The following is a 16,640-nucleotide window of genomic DNA, read 5'->3' on the forward strand; positions in this document are numbered from 1 at the left end:
CAGACTGTAACGCACTCAGGCCTATGTACCGTAGCACCCTATACCAAGTTACCAGTCCTTATAAGAACTTTTGTGGACCAAGCAGGTTGTGTGTTAGTGTTTAGCAGACTGTGCGTCAGTCCCTATACCGCTGAAGGACTGCTGCAGTATAGGGCAGCGGTCAGCAGTAGTGCACGGCAACCCTATGTATTGTGGACCGATAGCGGTCCTTACAGAACAGCAGACTGTACTGCACTCAGGCCTATGTACCGTAGCACCCTATACCAAGTTACCAGTCCTTATAAGAACTTTTGTGGACCAAGCAGGTTGTGTGTTAGTGTTTAGCAGACTGTGCGTCAGTCCCTATACCGCTGAAGGACTGCTGCAGTATAGGGCAGCGGTCAGCAGTAGTGCACGGCAACCCTATGTATTGTGGACCGATAGCGGTCCTTACAGAACAGCAGACTGTAACGCACTCAGGCCTATGTACCGTAGCACCCTATACCAAGTTACCAGTCCTTATAAGAACTTTTGTGGACCAAGCAGGTTGTGTGTTAGTGATTAGCAGACTGTACGTCAGTCCCTATACCAATGAAGGACTGCTGCAGTATAGGGCAGCGGTCAGCAGTAGTGCACGGCAACCCTATGTATTGTGGACCGATAGCGGTCCTTACAGAACAGCAGACTGTAACGCACTCAGGCCTATGTACCGTAGCACCCTATACCAAGTTACCAGTCCTTATAAGAACTTTTGTGGACCAAGCAGGTTGTGTGTTAGTGATTAGCAGACTGTACGTCAGTCCCTATACCAATGAAGGACTGCTGCAGTATAGGGCAGCGGTCAGCAGTAGTGCACGGCAACCCTATGTATTGTGGACCGATAGCGGTCCTTACAGAACAGCAGACTGTACTGCACTCAGGCCTATGTACCGTAGCACCCTATACCAAGTTACCAGTCCTTATAAGAACTTTTGTGGACCAAGCAGGTTGTGTGTTAGTGTTTAGCAGACTGTGCGTCAGTCCCTATACCGCTGAAGGACTGCTGCAGTATAGGGCAGCGGTCAGCAGTAGTGCACGGCAACCCTATGTATTGTGGACCGATAGCGGTCCTTACAGAACAGCAGACTGTAACGCACTCAGGCCTATGTACCGTAGCACCCTATACCAAGTTACCAGTCCTTATAAGAACTTTTGTGGACCAAGCAGGTTGTGTGTTAGTGATTAGCAGACTGTACGTCAGTCCCTATACCAATGAAGGACTGCTGCAGTATAGGGCAGCGGTCAGCAGTAGTGCACGGCAACCCTATGTATTGTGGACCGATAGCGGTCCTTACAGAACAGCAGACTGTAACGCACTCAGGCCTATGTACCGTAGCACCCTATACCAAGTTACCAGTCCTTATAAGAACTTTTGTGGACCAAGCAGGTTGTGTGTTAGTGTTTAGCAGACTGTGCGTCAGTCCCTATACCGCTGAAGGACTGCTGCAGTATAGGGCAGCGGTCAGCAGTAGTGCACGTCAACCCTATGTATTGTGGACCGATAGCGGTCCTTACAGAACAGCAGACTGTAACGCACTCAGGCCTATGTACCGTAGCACCCTATACCAAGTTACCAGTCCTTATAAGAACTTTTGTGGACCAAGCAGGTTGTGTATTAGTGTTTAGCAGACTGTGCGTCAGTCCCTATACCGCTGAAGGACTGCTGCAGTATAGGGCAGCGGTCAGCAGTAGTGCACGGCAACCCTATCTATTGTGGACCGATAGCGGTCCTTACAGAACAGCAGACTGTACCGCACCCAAGCCTATGTACCGTAGCACCCTAGACAGACCAAGTTACCAGTCCTTATAAGAACTTTTGTGGAACAAGTGAGTTGTGAATGATTAGCAGACTGCAGCAGAAGGGCAGCAGTCAAGTATAATATTCTTTCTATATTTGGAAGAAAGAATATTATACGTGTACAAGCCTATTACTGTACCACTGATACCAGTCCTGAAAAGAACCTTTGTGGAACTAATAGTAACAGCAAGTCTTTAAAATTATCCTCACTGCCTGACACACTGCTTCCTGCCTGTCCCTATACAAATTGGCAAAAAAGAGTAGGCTGGAACGATTAGCTGGAACAGCTCTTTTGTGGACCTGATAGTAACAGCTAATGATGATGATGATGATGATGATGAAGAAAGACTAATCTGGCTGAGCTGTCCCTAAAATAGCAGCATACAGCGCTCTGTCCCTTTATCTAAACTGACAAAAGAAACTCAGGCTGCTGACCTAACACCTATACCAGTCCTGAAAAGAACTTTTGTGTACCAAATAGCTAGCGTTTTCTCTGTCCCTACTCCACACAGGATCCTTTCCCTACAGTGACAGAAGAAAGAATGTAAAATGGCCACCGGATCGGGTGTATTTATAGGTTAGGGGGAATGTCCAAGTGTCCATGAGCTGTCATGTCTCAATTGGTTGTCCTGTAACACATGATAAACGTGTCACGAAAGGTTAAAGTTCTTGTATACATTAAACACGTAAGTCCGCCGGGGCGAACGACGGAAAAAGGCGTTCGAACCCGCGGACGGCGAAAGTCGGAAATTCGCCGCGAAACGACCGCCGGGCGAACCGTTCGGCCATCACTAGTCAGATGTATCTTGGCACCGACACTGTGTGCCAGAGATACAATCACTTGCCGCTGAACATGGCCATATAGCTCTGGGATGCCCTTCTCTGAGAAATACTTCCTTCCTGGGACCTTCCATTGTGGTGTTCCAATGGCCACAAATTTGCGAAAGGCCTCCGAGTCCACCAGTTTATATGGCAGTAGTTGGCGGGCTATGAGTTCTGACAAGCCAGCCGCCAACCGTTGGGCAAGAGGGTTATCCGGCGTCATCATTTTTTTACGCTCAAACATTAGGCCCACGGAAGCCTGCCTTTTTGCAGAAAAATGTGAGCTTGGCGTGATGGAAGGTGGAGTGGAGGACAATTGTGAGGAGAGAGGAGAAGGAGAAGTAGAAGACGAGGCTGGACGGTGAGAGCCTGCAGTGTGGCTTTGTGTGTTCCGTTGCTCCCACTGGGCTCGGTGATGGCTGCTCATGTGCCTTCTTAAGGCGGTCGTCCCTAGGTGAGTATTGGGCTTACCGCGACTAACGCGTTGACTGCAAAGATTGCAGATGGCAACGCTATTGTCAGCAGCGGACACGTTAAAAAAAGCCCACACTGCGGAGCCATGTGCCGGTGTCCTGGGAGCGCCAGATGTGACCGTACATGGTCGATGACTCGCTCCTGATACATTTGCAGTCTGCTTTGTCCCTCCTGTGCAATGTAAGTTATTCCTGCTTCTCCTCCCTATCTGCTGGTCCATATCTCCCTCTGAACTCCCCTCCTCTTCCTCTCTTGTGGGCACCCACGTGACATCACTAGACACGTCATCATCAACGTCACCTTCCCCACCGCTATAAGTAGAGATCTCGGAGTAGGCAGCAACACCGGGGACCAACCTCCTCCTTGGGCTGATCTGGGTACTGTCGTCAGACTGCTGAGTAGCGCTTGTTGCTACCTCCTCTTCCTGATCCAATACCAAGAGTGGCTGCGCATCAGAAATGTCCTCTTGATATGGATCGGAAAATAATTCCAGTGACTCAAGCGGAAGGTATGTGGTGGTGGTGGTGGTGGTCGTGTTGTTGGTGGTAGTGTCTTTGGGGGTGCACATAGCAGAGAGTGAAGAAGAGGGTGCAGATCGAGAGGATGAGGAGGGTGCAGAAGAGTAAGGCTGAGCGAGCCACTCAACCAAGTCTGGTGCATCCTTTAAAGTAATTGAACGCACCTTCTGCAACTTCCCACTTTGGCTCAAGCCTGTTGCTCCTGCCCTACCCCTACCACCCCTGCGGAAGGGCCTGCCTCTTCCTCTGCCTGTCATTTTTTAAATGACCCTGTGACAAAACTCTTAGTCCCTATACCGATGAAGGACTGCTGCAGTATAGGGCAGCAGTCAGCAGTGGTGCACGTCAACCCTATCTATTGTGGACCGATAGCGGTCCTTACAGAACAGCAGACTGTACCGCACTCAAGCCTATGTACCGTAGCACCCTATACCAAGTTACCAGTCCTTATAAGAACTTTTGTGGAACAAGCAGGTTGTGTGTTAGTGATTAGCAGACTGTACGTCAGTCCCTATACCGCTGAAGGACTGCTGCAGTATAGGGCAGCGGTCAGCAGTGGTGCACGTCAACCCTATCTATTGTGGACCGATAGCGGTCCTTACAGAACAGCAGACTGTACCGCACTCAAGCCTATGTACCGTAGCACCCTATACCAAGTTACCAGTCCTTATAAGAACTTTTGTGGAACAAGCAGGTTGTGTGTTAGTGATTAGCAGACTGTACGTCAGTCCCTATACCGCTGAAGGACTGCTGCAGTATAGGGCAGCGGTCAGCAGTGGTGCACGTCAACCCTATCTATTGTGGACCGATAGCGGTCCTTACAGAACAGCAGACTGTACCGCACTCAAGCCTATGTACCGTAGCACCCTATACCAAGTTACCAGTCCTTATAAGAACTTTTGTGGAACAAGCAGGTTGTGTGTTAGTGATTAGCAGACTGTACGTCAGTCCCTATACCGCTGAAGGACTGCTGCAGTATAGGGCAGCGGTCAGCAGTGGTGCACGTCAACCCTATCTATTGTGGACCGATAGCGGTCCTTACAGAACAGCAGACTGTACCGCACTCAAGCCTATGTACCGTAGCACCCTATACCAAGTTACCAGTCCTTATAAGAACTTTTGTGGAACAAGCAGGTTGTGTGTTAGTGATTAGCAGACTGTACGTCAGTCCCTATACCGCTGAAGGACTGCTGCAGTATAGGGCAGCGGTCAGCAGTGGTGCACGTCAACCCTATCTATTGTGGACCGATAGCGGTCCTTACAGAACAGCAGACTGTACCGCACTCAAGCCTATGTACCGTAGCACCCTATACCAAGTTACCAGTCCTTATAAGAACTTTTGTGGAACAAGCAGGTTGTGTGTTAGTGATTAGCAGACTGTACGTCAGTCCCTATACCGCTGAAGGACTGCTGCAGTATAGGGCAGCGGTCAGCAGTGGTGCACGTCAACCCTATCTATTGTGGACCGATAGCGGTCCTTACAGAACAGCAGACTGTACCGCACTCAAGCCTATGTACCGTAGCACCCTATACCAAGTTACCAGTCCTTATAAGAACTTTTGTGGAACAAGCAGGTTGTGTGTTAGTGATTAGCAGACTGTACGTCAGTCCCTATACCGCTGAAGGACTGCTGCAGTATAGGGCAGCGGTCAGCAGTGGTGCACGTCAACCCTATCTATTGTGGACCGATAGCGGTCCTTACAGAACAGCAGACTGTACCGCACTCAAGCCTATGTACCGTAGCACCCTATACCAAGTTACCAGTCCTTATAAGAACTTTTGTGGAACAAGCAGGTTGTGTGTTAGTGATTAGCAGACTGTACGTCAGTCCCTATACCGCTGAAGGACTGCTGCAGTATAGGGCAGCGGTCAGCAGTGGTGCACGTCAACCCTATCTATTGTGGACCGATAGCGGTCCTTACAGAACAGCAGACTGTACCGCACTCAAGCCTATGTACCGTAGCACCCTATACCAAGTTACCAGTCCTTATAAGAACTTTTGTGGAACAAGCAGGTTGTGTGTTAGTGATTAGCAGACTGTACGTCAGTCCCTATACCGCTGAAGGACTGCTGCAGTATAGGGCAGCGGTCAGCAGTGGTGCACGTCAACCCTATCTATTGTGGACCGATAGCGGTCCTTACAGAACAGCAGACTGTACCGCACTCAAGCCTATGTACCGTAGCACCCTATACCAAGTTACCAGTCCTTATAAGAACTTTTGTGGAACAAGTGAGTTGTGAATGTTTAGCAGACTGCAGCAGAAGGGCAGCAGTCAAGTATAATATCCTTTCTATATTTGGAAGAAAGAATATTATACATGTACAAGCCTATTACTGTACCACTGATACCAGTCCTGAAAAGAACCTTTGTGGAACTAATAATAACAGCAAGTCTTTAAAATTACCCTCACTGCCTGACAACACTGCTTCCTTCCTGTCCCTATACAAATTGGCAAAAAAAGAGAACGATTAGTGGTTACTGGAACAGCTCTTTTGTGGACCTTGATAGTAACAGCTAATGATGATGATGATGATGATGAAAGACTAATCTGGCTGTCCCTGTAGCATACACCGTCCTTTCCCTTTCTCTAAACTAACAAAAGACACTCAGGCTGCTGCAAGAATCAGCAGCACAGCAAACCTATCAACACCTAACACCTATACCAGTCCTGAAAAGAACTTTTGTGTACCAAATAGCTAGTGGTTTATCTCTCCCTACTCCACACAGGAACCTGTCCCTATCGTAACAGAAGAAAGAATGTAAAATGGCCACCGGATCGGGTGTATTTATAGGTTAGGGGGAATGTCCAAGTGTCCATGTGCTGTCATGTCTCAATTGGCTGTCCTGTATCACATGATAAACGTGTCACCAAGGTTAAAGTTCTTGTATACATTAAACACGTAAGTCCGCCGCGGCGAACGACGGAAAAAGGCGTTCGAACGTGCGGACCGCGAATGTCGTAAATTCGCCGCGAAACGACCGCCGGGCGAAACGTTCGTCCATCACTAACCAGGAGGCTGCAAAGAAGATCGAGGGAGATAAGACGGGATCATGAAGCAGTGAGTATGAGTTGAAGGGAGCCTGAGAGGGAACAATTATTTCCCTTTTTCCTGCTGGGAAGACACTGCAGCTGAGCTAGGTGGTGACCCTTTCCTGGAAGCAGCAACATGGTCAACCACAGGTTACCTGTCGCAGACCCCCCGATCTGCTGTGTTGGGCAATGATACAAATGTGGCAGCCAGTGCATTGTGAGCACAGCCCCTCAAATCCCTGCTGCCGCCATCCACCCATGCACTCGACCCCTTTCAGGATGCCAGGTGCATGGATTTCAATGGGCTTTTTTTTAAGCACCTGACTAGAGCCAGAGGTTCTATTAGGTTTCAAAATAGGGTGGACTCAGGGCACAGAGAGTGCGTCCTGATCCCACCCAATTGTGTGACCATAGCGAGTGAATTTTCGCTATTTTCACACTAACATTCCTCCTCGCCAATCAGGTGGGGGTGAAAGCAGTTTCCCAATTGGCCAAAGCATCAGGTGATCCTATTGAATGCCTAGCGCTTTGGAGCAACAGAGAGGAGGCGGACACTGGAGCCACTGCCTGCATAAATGAAGGAGAGGACACCACAGCCCCAGGCCTGGATCGGGTAGGTTCCGACATACTGGCAGCATGAGGGGGTGGGAGTTGTTAGTCCCGCGCCGCTTGCCAGGGGGTTGGTGTTTGGATGGTGTGAGCTATATACCCTGACACTGAGCTATATACAATGAGGCTATGGAAATAAGGTGGAGTTCAAAGTGAATTTCTACACCCAAGTGGAGTACTTTACAGACGATTTTAGGATTTTGTTAAACACAGAGACAAACGGATGTAAGCCACTATAACAGATCACCATTTCTGATAAACCAACTGGATTTCTATCCATGTGTGGACAAGCTGGCTGTACTGAAGTTGATCTATCGATTGACTTCAATACAGCCAGCCTGTCTTTTTTTTTTTCCAATCACTGCTGGCTGCAAGCACTGACCGGAGTGAACTGTCAGAGGGCAGTCCCCCTGTCAGAACACAAAAGAACAGCAGGGGGAATAGCTGTACTAGCATCAGATCCTCAGTACAGCAGCTCCAAACAGCTGTCTGTTTTTTTTTTTCATTCAACTCACTTGAGTGAAGGAAAAAAAAAATAGTGTTGTGTACAAGGCTTTACTATGTTGATATGGGAATCAAATTTTCTTGAGGAGTGGTCTCTCTGTGCGGACAATTTGGAGCAGTCTCTCTGTGTAAGGAAATTTGGAGCGTGGTTTTTCTCTGTGTAGGGAAATGTGGAGCGAGGTCTCTCTCTCTGTGGCATAGCTTTACTTACAGATTGACCTGGCCGGTGTAGTGTCATATTTTGCTGCCTATCACAGGATGCTGCGGAAGTGACGTTGCCGCCAGAAATTGCGTACTGCGCATGCGCGATGCGTTCCAAACACTCGCGCCGTGAGTTCCAACATAGTTTCGGCAATACAGTTCAGCGAAACCATCACATAATGTTACGGAAGTGACGTTACAGACAACACAAACACTGGGCCGTGCGTTACAACACTAATACTTCCCTTGTTACCTAGTATCATTATTTACCAACCATGCTGAGCTACGTGCCGTGTTAGGTTTTGCATTGCTGGGACTTGTAGTGCCTATCCTGAGCTACATGCTTCAATGTTCAGTGTCCTCATCCCTATCCCCGAGCTTCAATGTTCAGTGTCCTCATCCCTATCCGCGAGCTTCAATGTTCAGTGTCCTCATCCCTATCCCCCTGCGTCAATGTTCAGTGTCCTCATCCTTATCCCCGAGCTTCAATGTTCAGTGTCTCATCCTTATCCCCGAGCTTCAATGTTCAGTGTCCTCATCCCTATCCCCCTGCTTCAATGTTCAGTGTCCTCATCCTTATCCCCGTGCTTCAATGTTCAGTGCCTCATCCTTATCCCCGAGCTTCAATGTTCAGTGTCCTCATCCCTATCCGCAAGCTTCAATGTTCAGTGTCCTCATCCCTATCCCCCTGCTTCAATGTTCAGTGTCCTCATCCTTATCCCCGTGCTTCAATGTTCAGTGCCTCATCCTTATCCCAGAGCTTCAATGTTCAGTGTCCTCATCCTTATCCCCGAGCTTCAATGTTCAGTGTCCTCATCCCTATCCGCGAGCTTCAATGTTCAGTGTCCTCATCCCTATCCCTGTGCTTCAATGTTCAGTGTCCTCATCCTTATCCCTGTGCTTCAATGTTCAGTGTCCTCATCCTTATCCCTGTGCTTCAATGTTCAGTGTCCTCATCCCTATGCTTCAATGTTCAGTGTCCTCATCCTTATCCCTGTGCTTCAATGTTCAGTGCCTCATCCTTATCCCCGAGCTTCAATGTTCGGTGTCCTCATCCTTATCCCCAAGCTTCAATGTTCAGTGTCCTCATCCCTATCCGTGAGCTTCAATGTTCAGTGTCCTCATCCCTATCCCTGTGCTTCAATGTTCAGTGTCCTCATCCTTATCCCCGTGCTTCAATGTTCAGTGTCCTCATCCTTATCCCCGTGCTTCAATGTTCAGTGTTCTCATCCTTATCCCTGTGCTTCAATGTTCAGTGTCCTCATCCTTATCCCCGAGCTTCAATGTTCAGTGTCCTCATCCTTATCCCCGTGCTTCAATGTTCAGTGCCTCATCCTTATCCCCGTGCTTCAATGTTCAGTGTCCTCATCCTTATCCCTGTGCTTCAATGTTCAGTGTCCTCCTCCTTATCCCCCTGCTTCGATGAGGACACTGAACATTGAAGCATGGGGATAAGGATGAGGACACTGAACATTGAAGCTCGGGGTTAGGGATGAGGACACTGAACATTGAAGCACGGGGATAAGGATGAGGACACTGAACATTGAAGCTCGGGGATAAGGATGAGGCACTGAACATTGAAGCTCGGGGATAGGGATGAGGACACTGAACATTGAAGCTCGGGGATAAGGATGAGGACACTGAACATTGAAGCTCGGGGATAGGGATGAGGACACTGAACATTGAAGCTCGCGGATAGGGATGAGGACACTGAACATTGAAGCATGGGGATAAGGATGAGGACAGTGAACATTGAAGCCTGGGGATAGGGATGAGGACACTGAACATTGAAGCATGGGGATAAGGATGAGGACACTGAACATTGAAGCTCGGGGATAGGGATGAGGACACTGAACATTGAAGCTCGGGGATAAGGATGAGGACACTGAACATTGAAGCTCGGGGATAAGGATGAGGACACTGAACATTGAAGCTCGGGGATAAGGATGAGGACACTGAACATTGAAGCACAGGGATAGGGATGAGGACACTGAACATTGAAGCTCGGGGATAAGGATGAGGACACTGAACATTGAAGCTCAGGATAGGGATGAGGACACTGAACATTGAAGCTCGGGGATAAGGATAAGGCACTGAACATTGAAGCACATGGATAGGGATGAGGACACTGAACATTGAAGCACAGGGATAGGGATGAGGACACTGAACATTGAAGCACAGGGATAAGGATGAGGACACTGAACATTGAAGCATGGGGATAAGGATGAGGACACTGAACATTGAAGCAGGGGGATAGGGATGAGGACACAGAACATTGAAGCTCGCGGATAGGGATGAGGACACTGAACATTGAAGCTCGGGGATAAGGATGAGGACACTGAACATTGTAGCTCGGGGATAAGGATGAGCCACTGAACATTGAAGCACAGGGATAAGGATGAGGACACTGAACATTGAAGAACAGGGATAGGGATGAGGACACTGAACATTGAAGCACAGGGATAAGGATGAGGACACTGAACATTGAAGCACAGGGATAAGGATGAGGACACTGAACATTGAAGCACGGGGATAAGGATGAGGACACTGAACATTGAAGCTCGGGGATAAGGATGAGGACACTGAACATTGAAGCTCGGGGATAGGGATGAGGACACTGAACATTGAAGCTCGGGAATAAGGATGAGGCACTGAACATTGAAGCACAGGGATAGGGATGAGGACACTGAACATTGAAGCACAGGGATAGGGATAAGGACACTGAACATTGAAACACAGGGATAAGGATGAGGACACTGAACATTGAAGCACGGGGATAAGGATGAGGACACTGAACATTGAAGCAGGGGGATAGGGATGAGGACACTGAACATTGAAGCTCGCGGATAGGGATGAGGACACTGAACATTGAAGCTCGGGGATAAGGATGAGGACACTGAACATTGAAGCTCGGGGATAAGGATGAGGCACTGAACATTGAAGCACGGGGATAAGGATGAGGACACTGAACATTGAAGCAGGCGGATATGGATGAGGACACTGAACATTGAAGCTCGCGGATAGGGATGAGGACACTGAACATTGAAGCTCGGGGATAAGGATGAGGACACTGAACATTGAAGCATGTAGCTCAGGATAGGCACTACAAGTCCCAGCAATGCAAAACCTAACACGGCACGTAGCTCAGCATGGTTGGTAAATAATGACACTAGGTAACAAGGGAAGTATTAGTGTTGTAACGCACGGCCCAGTGTTTGTGTTGTGTTTAACATCACTTCCGTAACATTATGTGATGGTTTCGCTGAACTGTATTGCCGAAACTATGTTGGAACGCACGGCGCGAGTGTTTGGAACGCATCGCGCATGCGCAGTACGCAATTTCTGGCGGCAACGTCACTTCCGCAGCATCCTGTGATAGGCAGCAAAATATGACACTACACCGGCCAAGACCCATTTGTTCCACTGCTGGCCTCTATTGTCTGCACTGATTGCTAGGATCGCCTGGCGTCTAGCAACCAGCGATGTCATGATCCCAAGGAGGAAATCGAGGCTGAGGCCGCAGCATTCAGAGCAGAGGAGGATCTTCTGCCTCCTCCACGCCTATTACTGTTTGGCTCCACCCACTTCCTCCCTTCATCTTCTCCTGTGCATCGGCACGCACCTCAGAGCCTGCCTGATGGAAGGCAACTGGCACCTCTCCAGGGTCAACCTGCCTGAGGTGAGGTCGGGAGCAGTGAATGAATTAGAACATATGTGTAATGTGGAGCATGTGTGTCATGGGAGTATGAGCTGGCAGCAGAGGGGGTGGTCACATCCTTAGATCTCAGCCAGGGGTCATGCTGGGACTTGCAGTCCTTACTTTTGGGGATGTGACACTCCAAAAGTGAAGGACTACATGTCCCAGCATGAACCCTTCAGAGCTCTGAATGTGTCACACACCCCTGCACCCCTCCCCAACAAGTGAAGGACTACAGGTCCCACTGTCCCAGCTTAAACCCCTCAGAGTTGAGGATGTGTCTCCCGGCCCTTCAACTAGTGAAGTACTACAGGTCACAGCTGGGACTTGTTGTAGTCCTTCACTTTTGAGGATGTGACCCCCAAAGTGAAGGACTGCAGGTCCCAGCATGAACCCCTCAGCACTCAGGATGTGTCACCCCCCCCCCCCCCACTAGTGAAGAACTACAGGTAACAGTATGAATCCGTGAGATCTAAGGGGGTCACATCCTTAGATCTCAGGGGTTCATGCTAGGACTTGTACTCCGTAACTAACTGGGGGGGGGGTCCCATCCTTAGATCTCAGGTGTTAATGCTTGGACTTGTAGTTCTTCACTAGTTGCAGGGGGGGCAGGTCCTCAGCTCTGAGGGATTCATACAGAGACCTGTTTGCACTTTAGTTCCTGGAGGCCATGGTGGTAAAAGTCCCCAAGGGGCCCTGGAGGCCCACGTCCTCCCTGCCCTTACCCCACCTTTGTGATAATGTAAAAACCTTATGCCGCGTACACACGATTGGAATTCTGGCCAGAAAAAGACCGTTGAGAGCTTTTCATGCTCCATCGGAATTTAGCTGTCCGAATTTCCCCCAGCCAAAAATTGATAGCATGTTCTCAATTTTCCGATCGTGTGTATGCAATTCCGACACGCCAAAAATCACGCATGCTCAGATTCAACTACGAGACAGAAGCTATTGGCTACTGGCTATTGAACTTCCTTTTTCTAGTCCTGTCGTACGTGTTGTAAACGCGTTATAAACGATCGGAATTTGGTGTGACCGTGTGTAGGCAAGACAGCTTGAGCAGAATTCCATGGGGAAAACCATCAGAGCTTTTTCCGACAAGAATTCCGATAGTGTGTACACGGCATTAGACCGTTTTCCCTGATCCATCACTTTGCCACCACTGGCTCTATGGGCCACTTGATTGGACTTGTCTCCCAGGACTAAAGCTGCCAGCCCTCCCCTGCTGGCTTCAGATCGATGCCCACACAGGAGATGGTGGTCTGCTGGAAGTTTATTTGTTTATAAGTAAGAAAGCAATGGTGCAAAAATACAAAACGGACTTTAGTATACAGCATAACTTTACTAGAGTACATGAAGCTTGTGTATCATAGGAGTATTTTTCATCTAAAAAGGTATAATTTCTGCCGGAATACTGCTTTAAGGCTATTTATATTTATCTGTTTTTGTGAGTTGAGTATACGCCCTTTGCTGGAAATTGTAACAGGTTAATTACTGCTCTGTACCTGACTCTACATGTCATAAAGACATTGACTACTTCACAGAACACCGGAAACCAAGAACATTGTAAGTGTTTTTTGTATATTTCCTTTGCTGTTTCAATATAGAAATGCATGTATATCATTTTTAACACGCAAATCCTTCTTTTTTTTTTCTCTTCCAGCAGATAGAATGGCAGTTGTACTAACATATAAGAGTCTACTAATTATGGTTATTGTATTTTGTCTTCTCTTAAGCCTTATTTACAATCAAAAAACGAAAAAGGTAACATTACGAAACTGATAATTTCTTTTTTTCTTTTTTTAAATAATTATTACCTCGGCACATTATCTGCTGTATACATTACTATAGCCATGATTTCACTAGACTAAACCTTCTACGGTCATTCATAAGGTCCCAATCACAGTAGGTGTATAAATGTATATTAGACATGTTTGTTAATTTTAGACTTTGATTTGCTGGTTTTTAATAGGGTTGCCACGTCATCCCTTTAATCCAGGTCGCATATTAATTACACAGGTTTTGTGGCTGATTAAGGTGTTAATTAAACTCACTTGGTGCCTTATCTGCATTAAATCATCCTCAGAACCTGTGTAATTAATATGTGTCCTGGATTAAAGGGATGATGTGGCACTGTCGATGTATGTATAGATTAAACCATCACACAGCAACTGCAGCCAGAGCCGATCCGCCCTATACGCTCACTACGCAAGCTGCGTAAGGCCCCGTCGCTCTGGAGTGCCCCCAAGGGCGGATCGGCTGTGCTCAGGGCCGGGCAGGCCACCTGGCTGCCCCTGGGGCCGCTGCTGGTGTGAGGGCAGCGGCGCTTGAAAAAAAAAATGGTTGTGGGGCCCGGCCTACATGCAACTGCACAGGCGCCAGCGTTGTTCCGAAGTTAGCCGTGTACTGGAAAGCCTGTACACGCTCTGCAATTTTTCTTATTATTCCTGTCCCCCCGCAGCCTCTGACCTCCTGTCCCCCCCCGCAGCCTCTGACCTCCTGTTCCCCCCTGCAACCTCTGACCTCCTGTCACCCCCTGCAGCCTTTGACCTCCTGTCCCCCCTGCAGCCTCTGATCTCCTGCCCCCCCCCACAGCCTCTGACCTCTCCTGTTGCCAGCCCCCCCGCAGCCTCTGACCTCCTGTCCCCTCCGCAGCCTCTGGCCTCCCCTGTACCATCTGCAGCCTCTGACCTCTCCTGTACCATCTGCAGCCTCTGAACTCTCCTGTACTATCCACAACCTCTGACCTCTCCTGTACCATCCGCAGCCTCTGACCTCTCCTGTACCATCCACAGCCTCTGACCTCCCTTGTACCATCTGCAGCCTCTGACCTCTCCTGTACCATCCGCAGCCTCTGACCTCTCCTGTACCATCCACAACCTCTGAGCTCTCCCGTACCATCCGCAGCCTCTGACCTCTCCTGTACCATCCGCAGCCTCTGACCTCCCCTGTACCATCTGCAGCCTCTGACCTCCCCTGTTCCATCCTAAGCCTCTGACCTCCCCTGTACCATCCTCAATCTCTGGCCTCCCCTGTACCATCCTCAGCCTCTGACCTCCACTATACCATCCTCAGCCTCTGACCTCCCCTGTACCATCCTCAGCCTCTGACCATCTCTTGTCTTATATCACATCTGGAGAGGAGTCAAGAGTGGGAGTGCCGCCAGGATGGGGGTCATGGTAGAAGTCAGACATGTATGGACTGTGGAGAGGAAACTATGGGATAAAACCAGAGCCACAAAGCTGGAGCCGACTGACTGAGCCCTGCATGGTGCACCTGAGAGTGACAGCGCCGCCAAGCCAGTCTGAAGGGGAGTCAATACAATATTGTAAGGGGGCACTGATATAAAGGTTTCCCCCTTATATCAGTAAACCCCCTTATCTTAGTGTTTTCTTTCTCTGGTCACCAAAGTCCTCCCCACATTCCCAGAGTTCCCCTTTACATCATAGTCTGCAGGATTCCACCTTACAATGCAAGGGGGAACTCTGATGTAAATGATGTAGGGGGAGACTCTCTGAGGACACTGATTTAAGGGGGGTTCTCTGGGGACCCTGATGTAAGGGGAGGCTCTCTTGGGATCCTGATGTAAGGAGGGGCTCTCTGGGGCCCTGATGTAAGTGGGGGATCCGCACTCAAATATGTAATGATTATATATATATATATATATATATATATATATATATATATATACACACACACAAATGTATATTATATACATGTCTGTTCTATATTGTTGTACTTATTCTTTGACTGTTTTGTTTAAAGGAGGGAGGATTGTATTGGGAGCACTGAAGTGTCAGGTGTGACTGTGTGGCAATGGCAAATGGTTTACATAGCTCACGGAATCACGGGTCAGGTAGAGGACCCCTTAGCAGAATTTTGGTTAGGGCCCCAGGGAGGTCAGGATCAACACTGACTGCAGCAGTGGTAGACAGCAGGCTGGTAAGGGCACAGGCCAAAGTAAGTAGTAGATGAGCAGCTGACTACCAAGTTGGAGGCAGGTGTGAAGTCGCAGGACACGGAAAAAAGCAGAATAAGGGAGCACAGAGATAGTCAGAAGGAAATAACAGAATTGGTAATAGTTCAAATGAAAGGCTGAAGTGGGAGTTCAAAGCAGATCACAGAGCAATTGTCAGTCGGGTGCAGAGTAGGGATGGGCTTTATGTTCGGGTCGAACATGAGTTCATCTTGAACATTGGCTGTTTGCCTGTTCGCCGAATAGCAAACAATTTGGTCTGTTTGCAGCAAATTCGAAAGCCGCGGAACACCCTTTAAAAGTCTATGGGAGAAATCAAAAGTGCTAATTTTAAAGGTTAATATGCCAGTTATTGTCATAAAAAGGGAACCTAGGTCCTGCCCCCAGTATCAATGCAAAAAAAAGTTTTAAAAAGGGACGTTTGTTCAGGAGCAGTGATTTTAATCATGCTTAAAGTGAAACAATAAAAGTGTAATATTCCTTTAACCACTTGCTTACTGGGCACTTAAACCCCCCTCCTGCCCAGACCATTTTTCAGCTTTCAGCGCTGATGCACTTTGAATGACAATTGCGTGGCCATACAACACTGTACCCAAATGAAATTGTTATCATTTTTCTCCCACAAATAGAGCTTTCTTTTGGTGTTATTTAATTACAGCTGGGAGTTTTATTTTTTGCTAAACAAACAAAAAAAATAAAAAAATCATGTTTCATAGTTTGTTATAAAATTTTGTAAACAGGTAATTTTTCTCCTTCATTGAAATGCGCTGATGAGGCGGCACTGGTGGGCACTGATAGGCTGCACTGGTGGGCACTGATAGGCTGCACTGGTGGGCACTGATAGGCATAGTTAAGGCGGCACTAATAGGCACAGATAAGGTGGCACGATAGGCACAGATAAGGCAGTACTGATGGGCACAGATAAGGCGGCACTGATGGGCAAAGATGGGCATAGATAAGATGGCACTGATAGGTGGCACGGATGGGTGGCACG

At 48.3% G+C, this 16,640-nt stretch overlaps 1 protein-coding gene across 1 annotated transcript in view; it reads left to right on the plus strand.

Moving 5' to 3' along the window:
- The first annotated feature begins 13,339 nt into the window (after positions 1-13,339).
- The window catches only part of LOC143997264 (NXPE family member 1-like), a 230,592-nt gene continuing 227,291 nt past the window's right edge, over positions 13,340-16,640 (plus strand). Inside the window, exon 1 of the mRNA XM_077492803.1 lies at positions 13,340-13,434. Coding sequence (XP_077348929.1) covers positions 13,342-13,434 — 93 coding nt within the window. The 5' untranslated portion in view covers positions 13,340-13,341. The remainder of the gene's footprint in view (positions 13,435-16,640) is intronic.

This window comes from Lithobates pipiens, unplaced genomic scaffold (assembly GCF_037356315.1).
Source record: "Lithobates pipiens isolate NorthernLeopardFrog02 unplaced genomic scaffold, aLitPip1_a1.2 Scaffold_19, whole genome shotgun sequence".
NCBI classification, from domain to species: domain Eukaryota; kingdom Metazoa; phylum Chordata; class Amphibia; order Anura; family Ranidae; genus Lithobates; species Lithobates pipiens.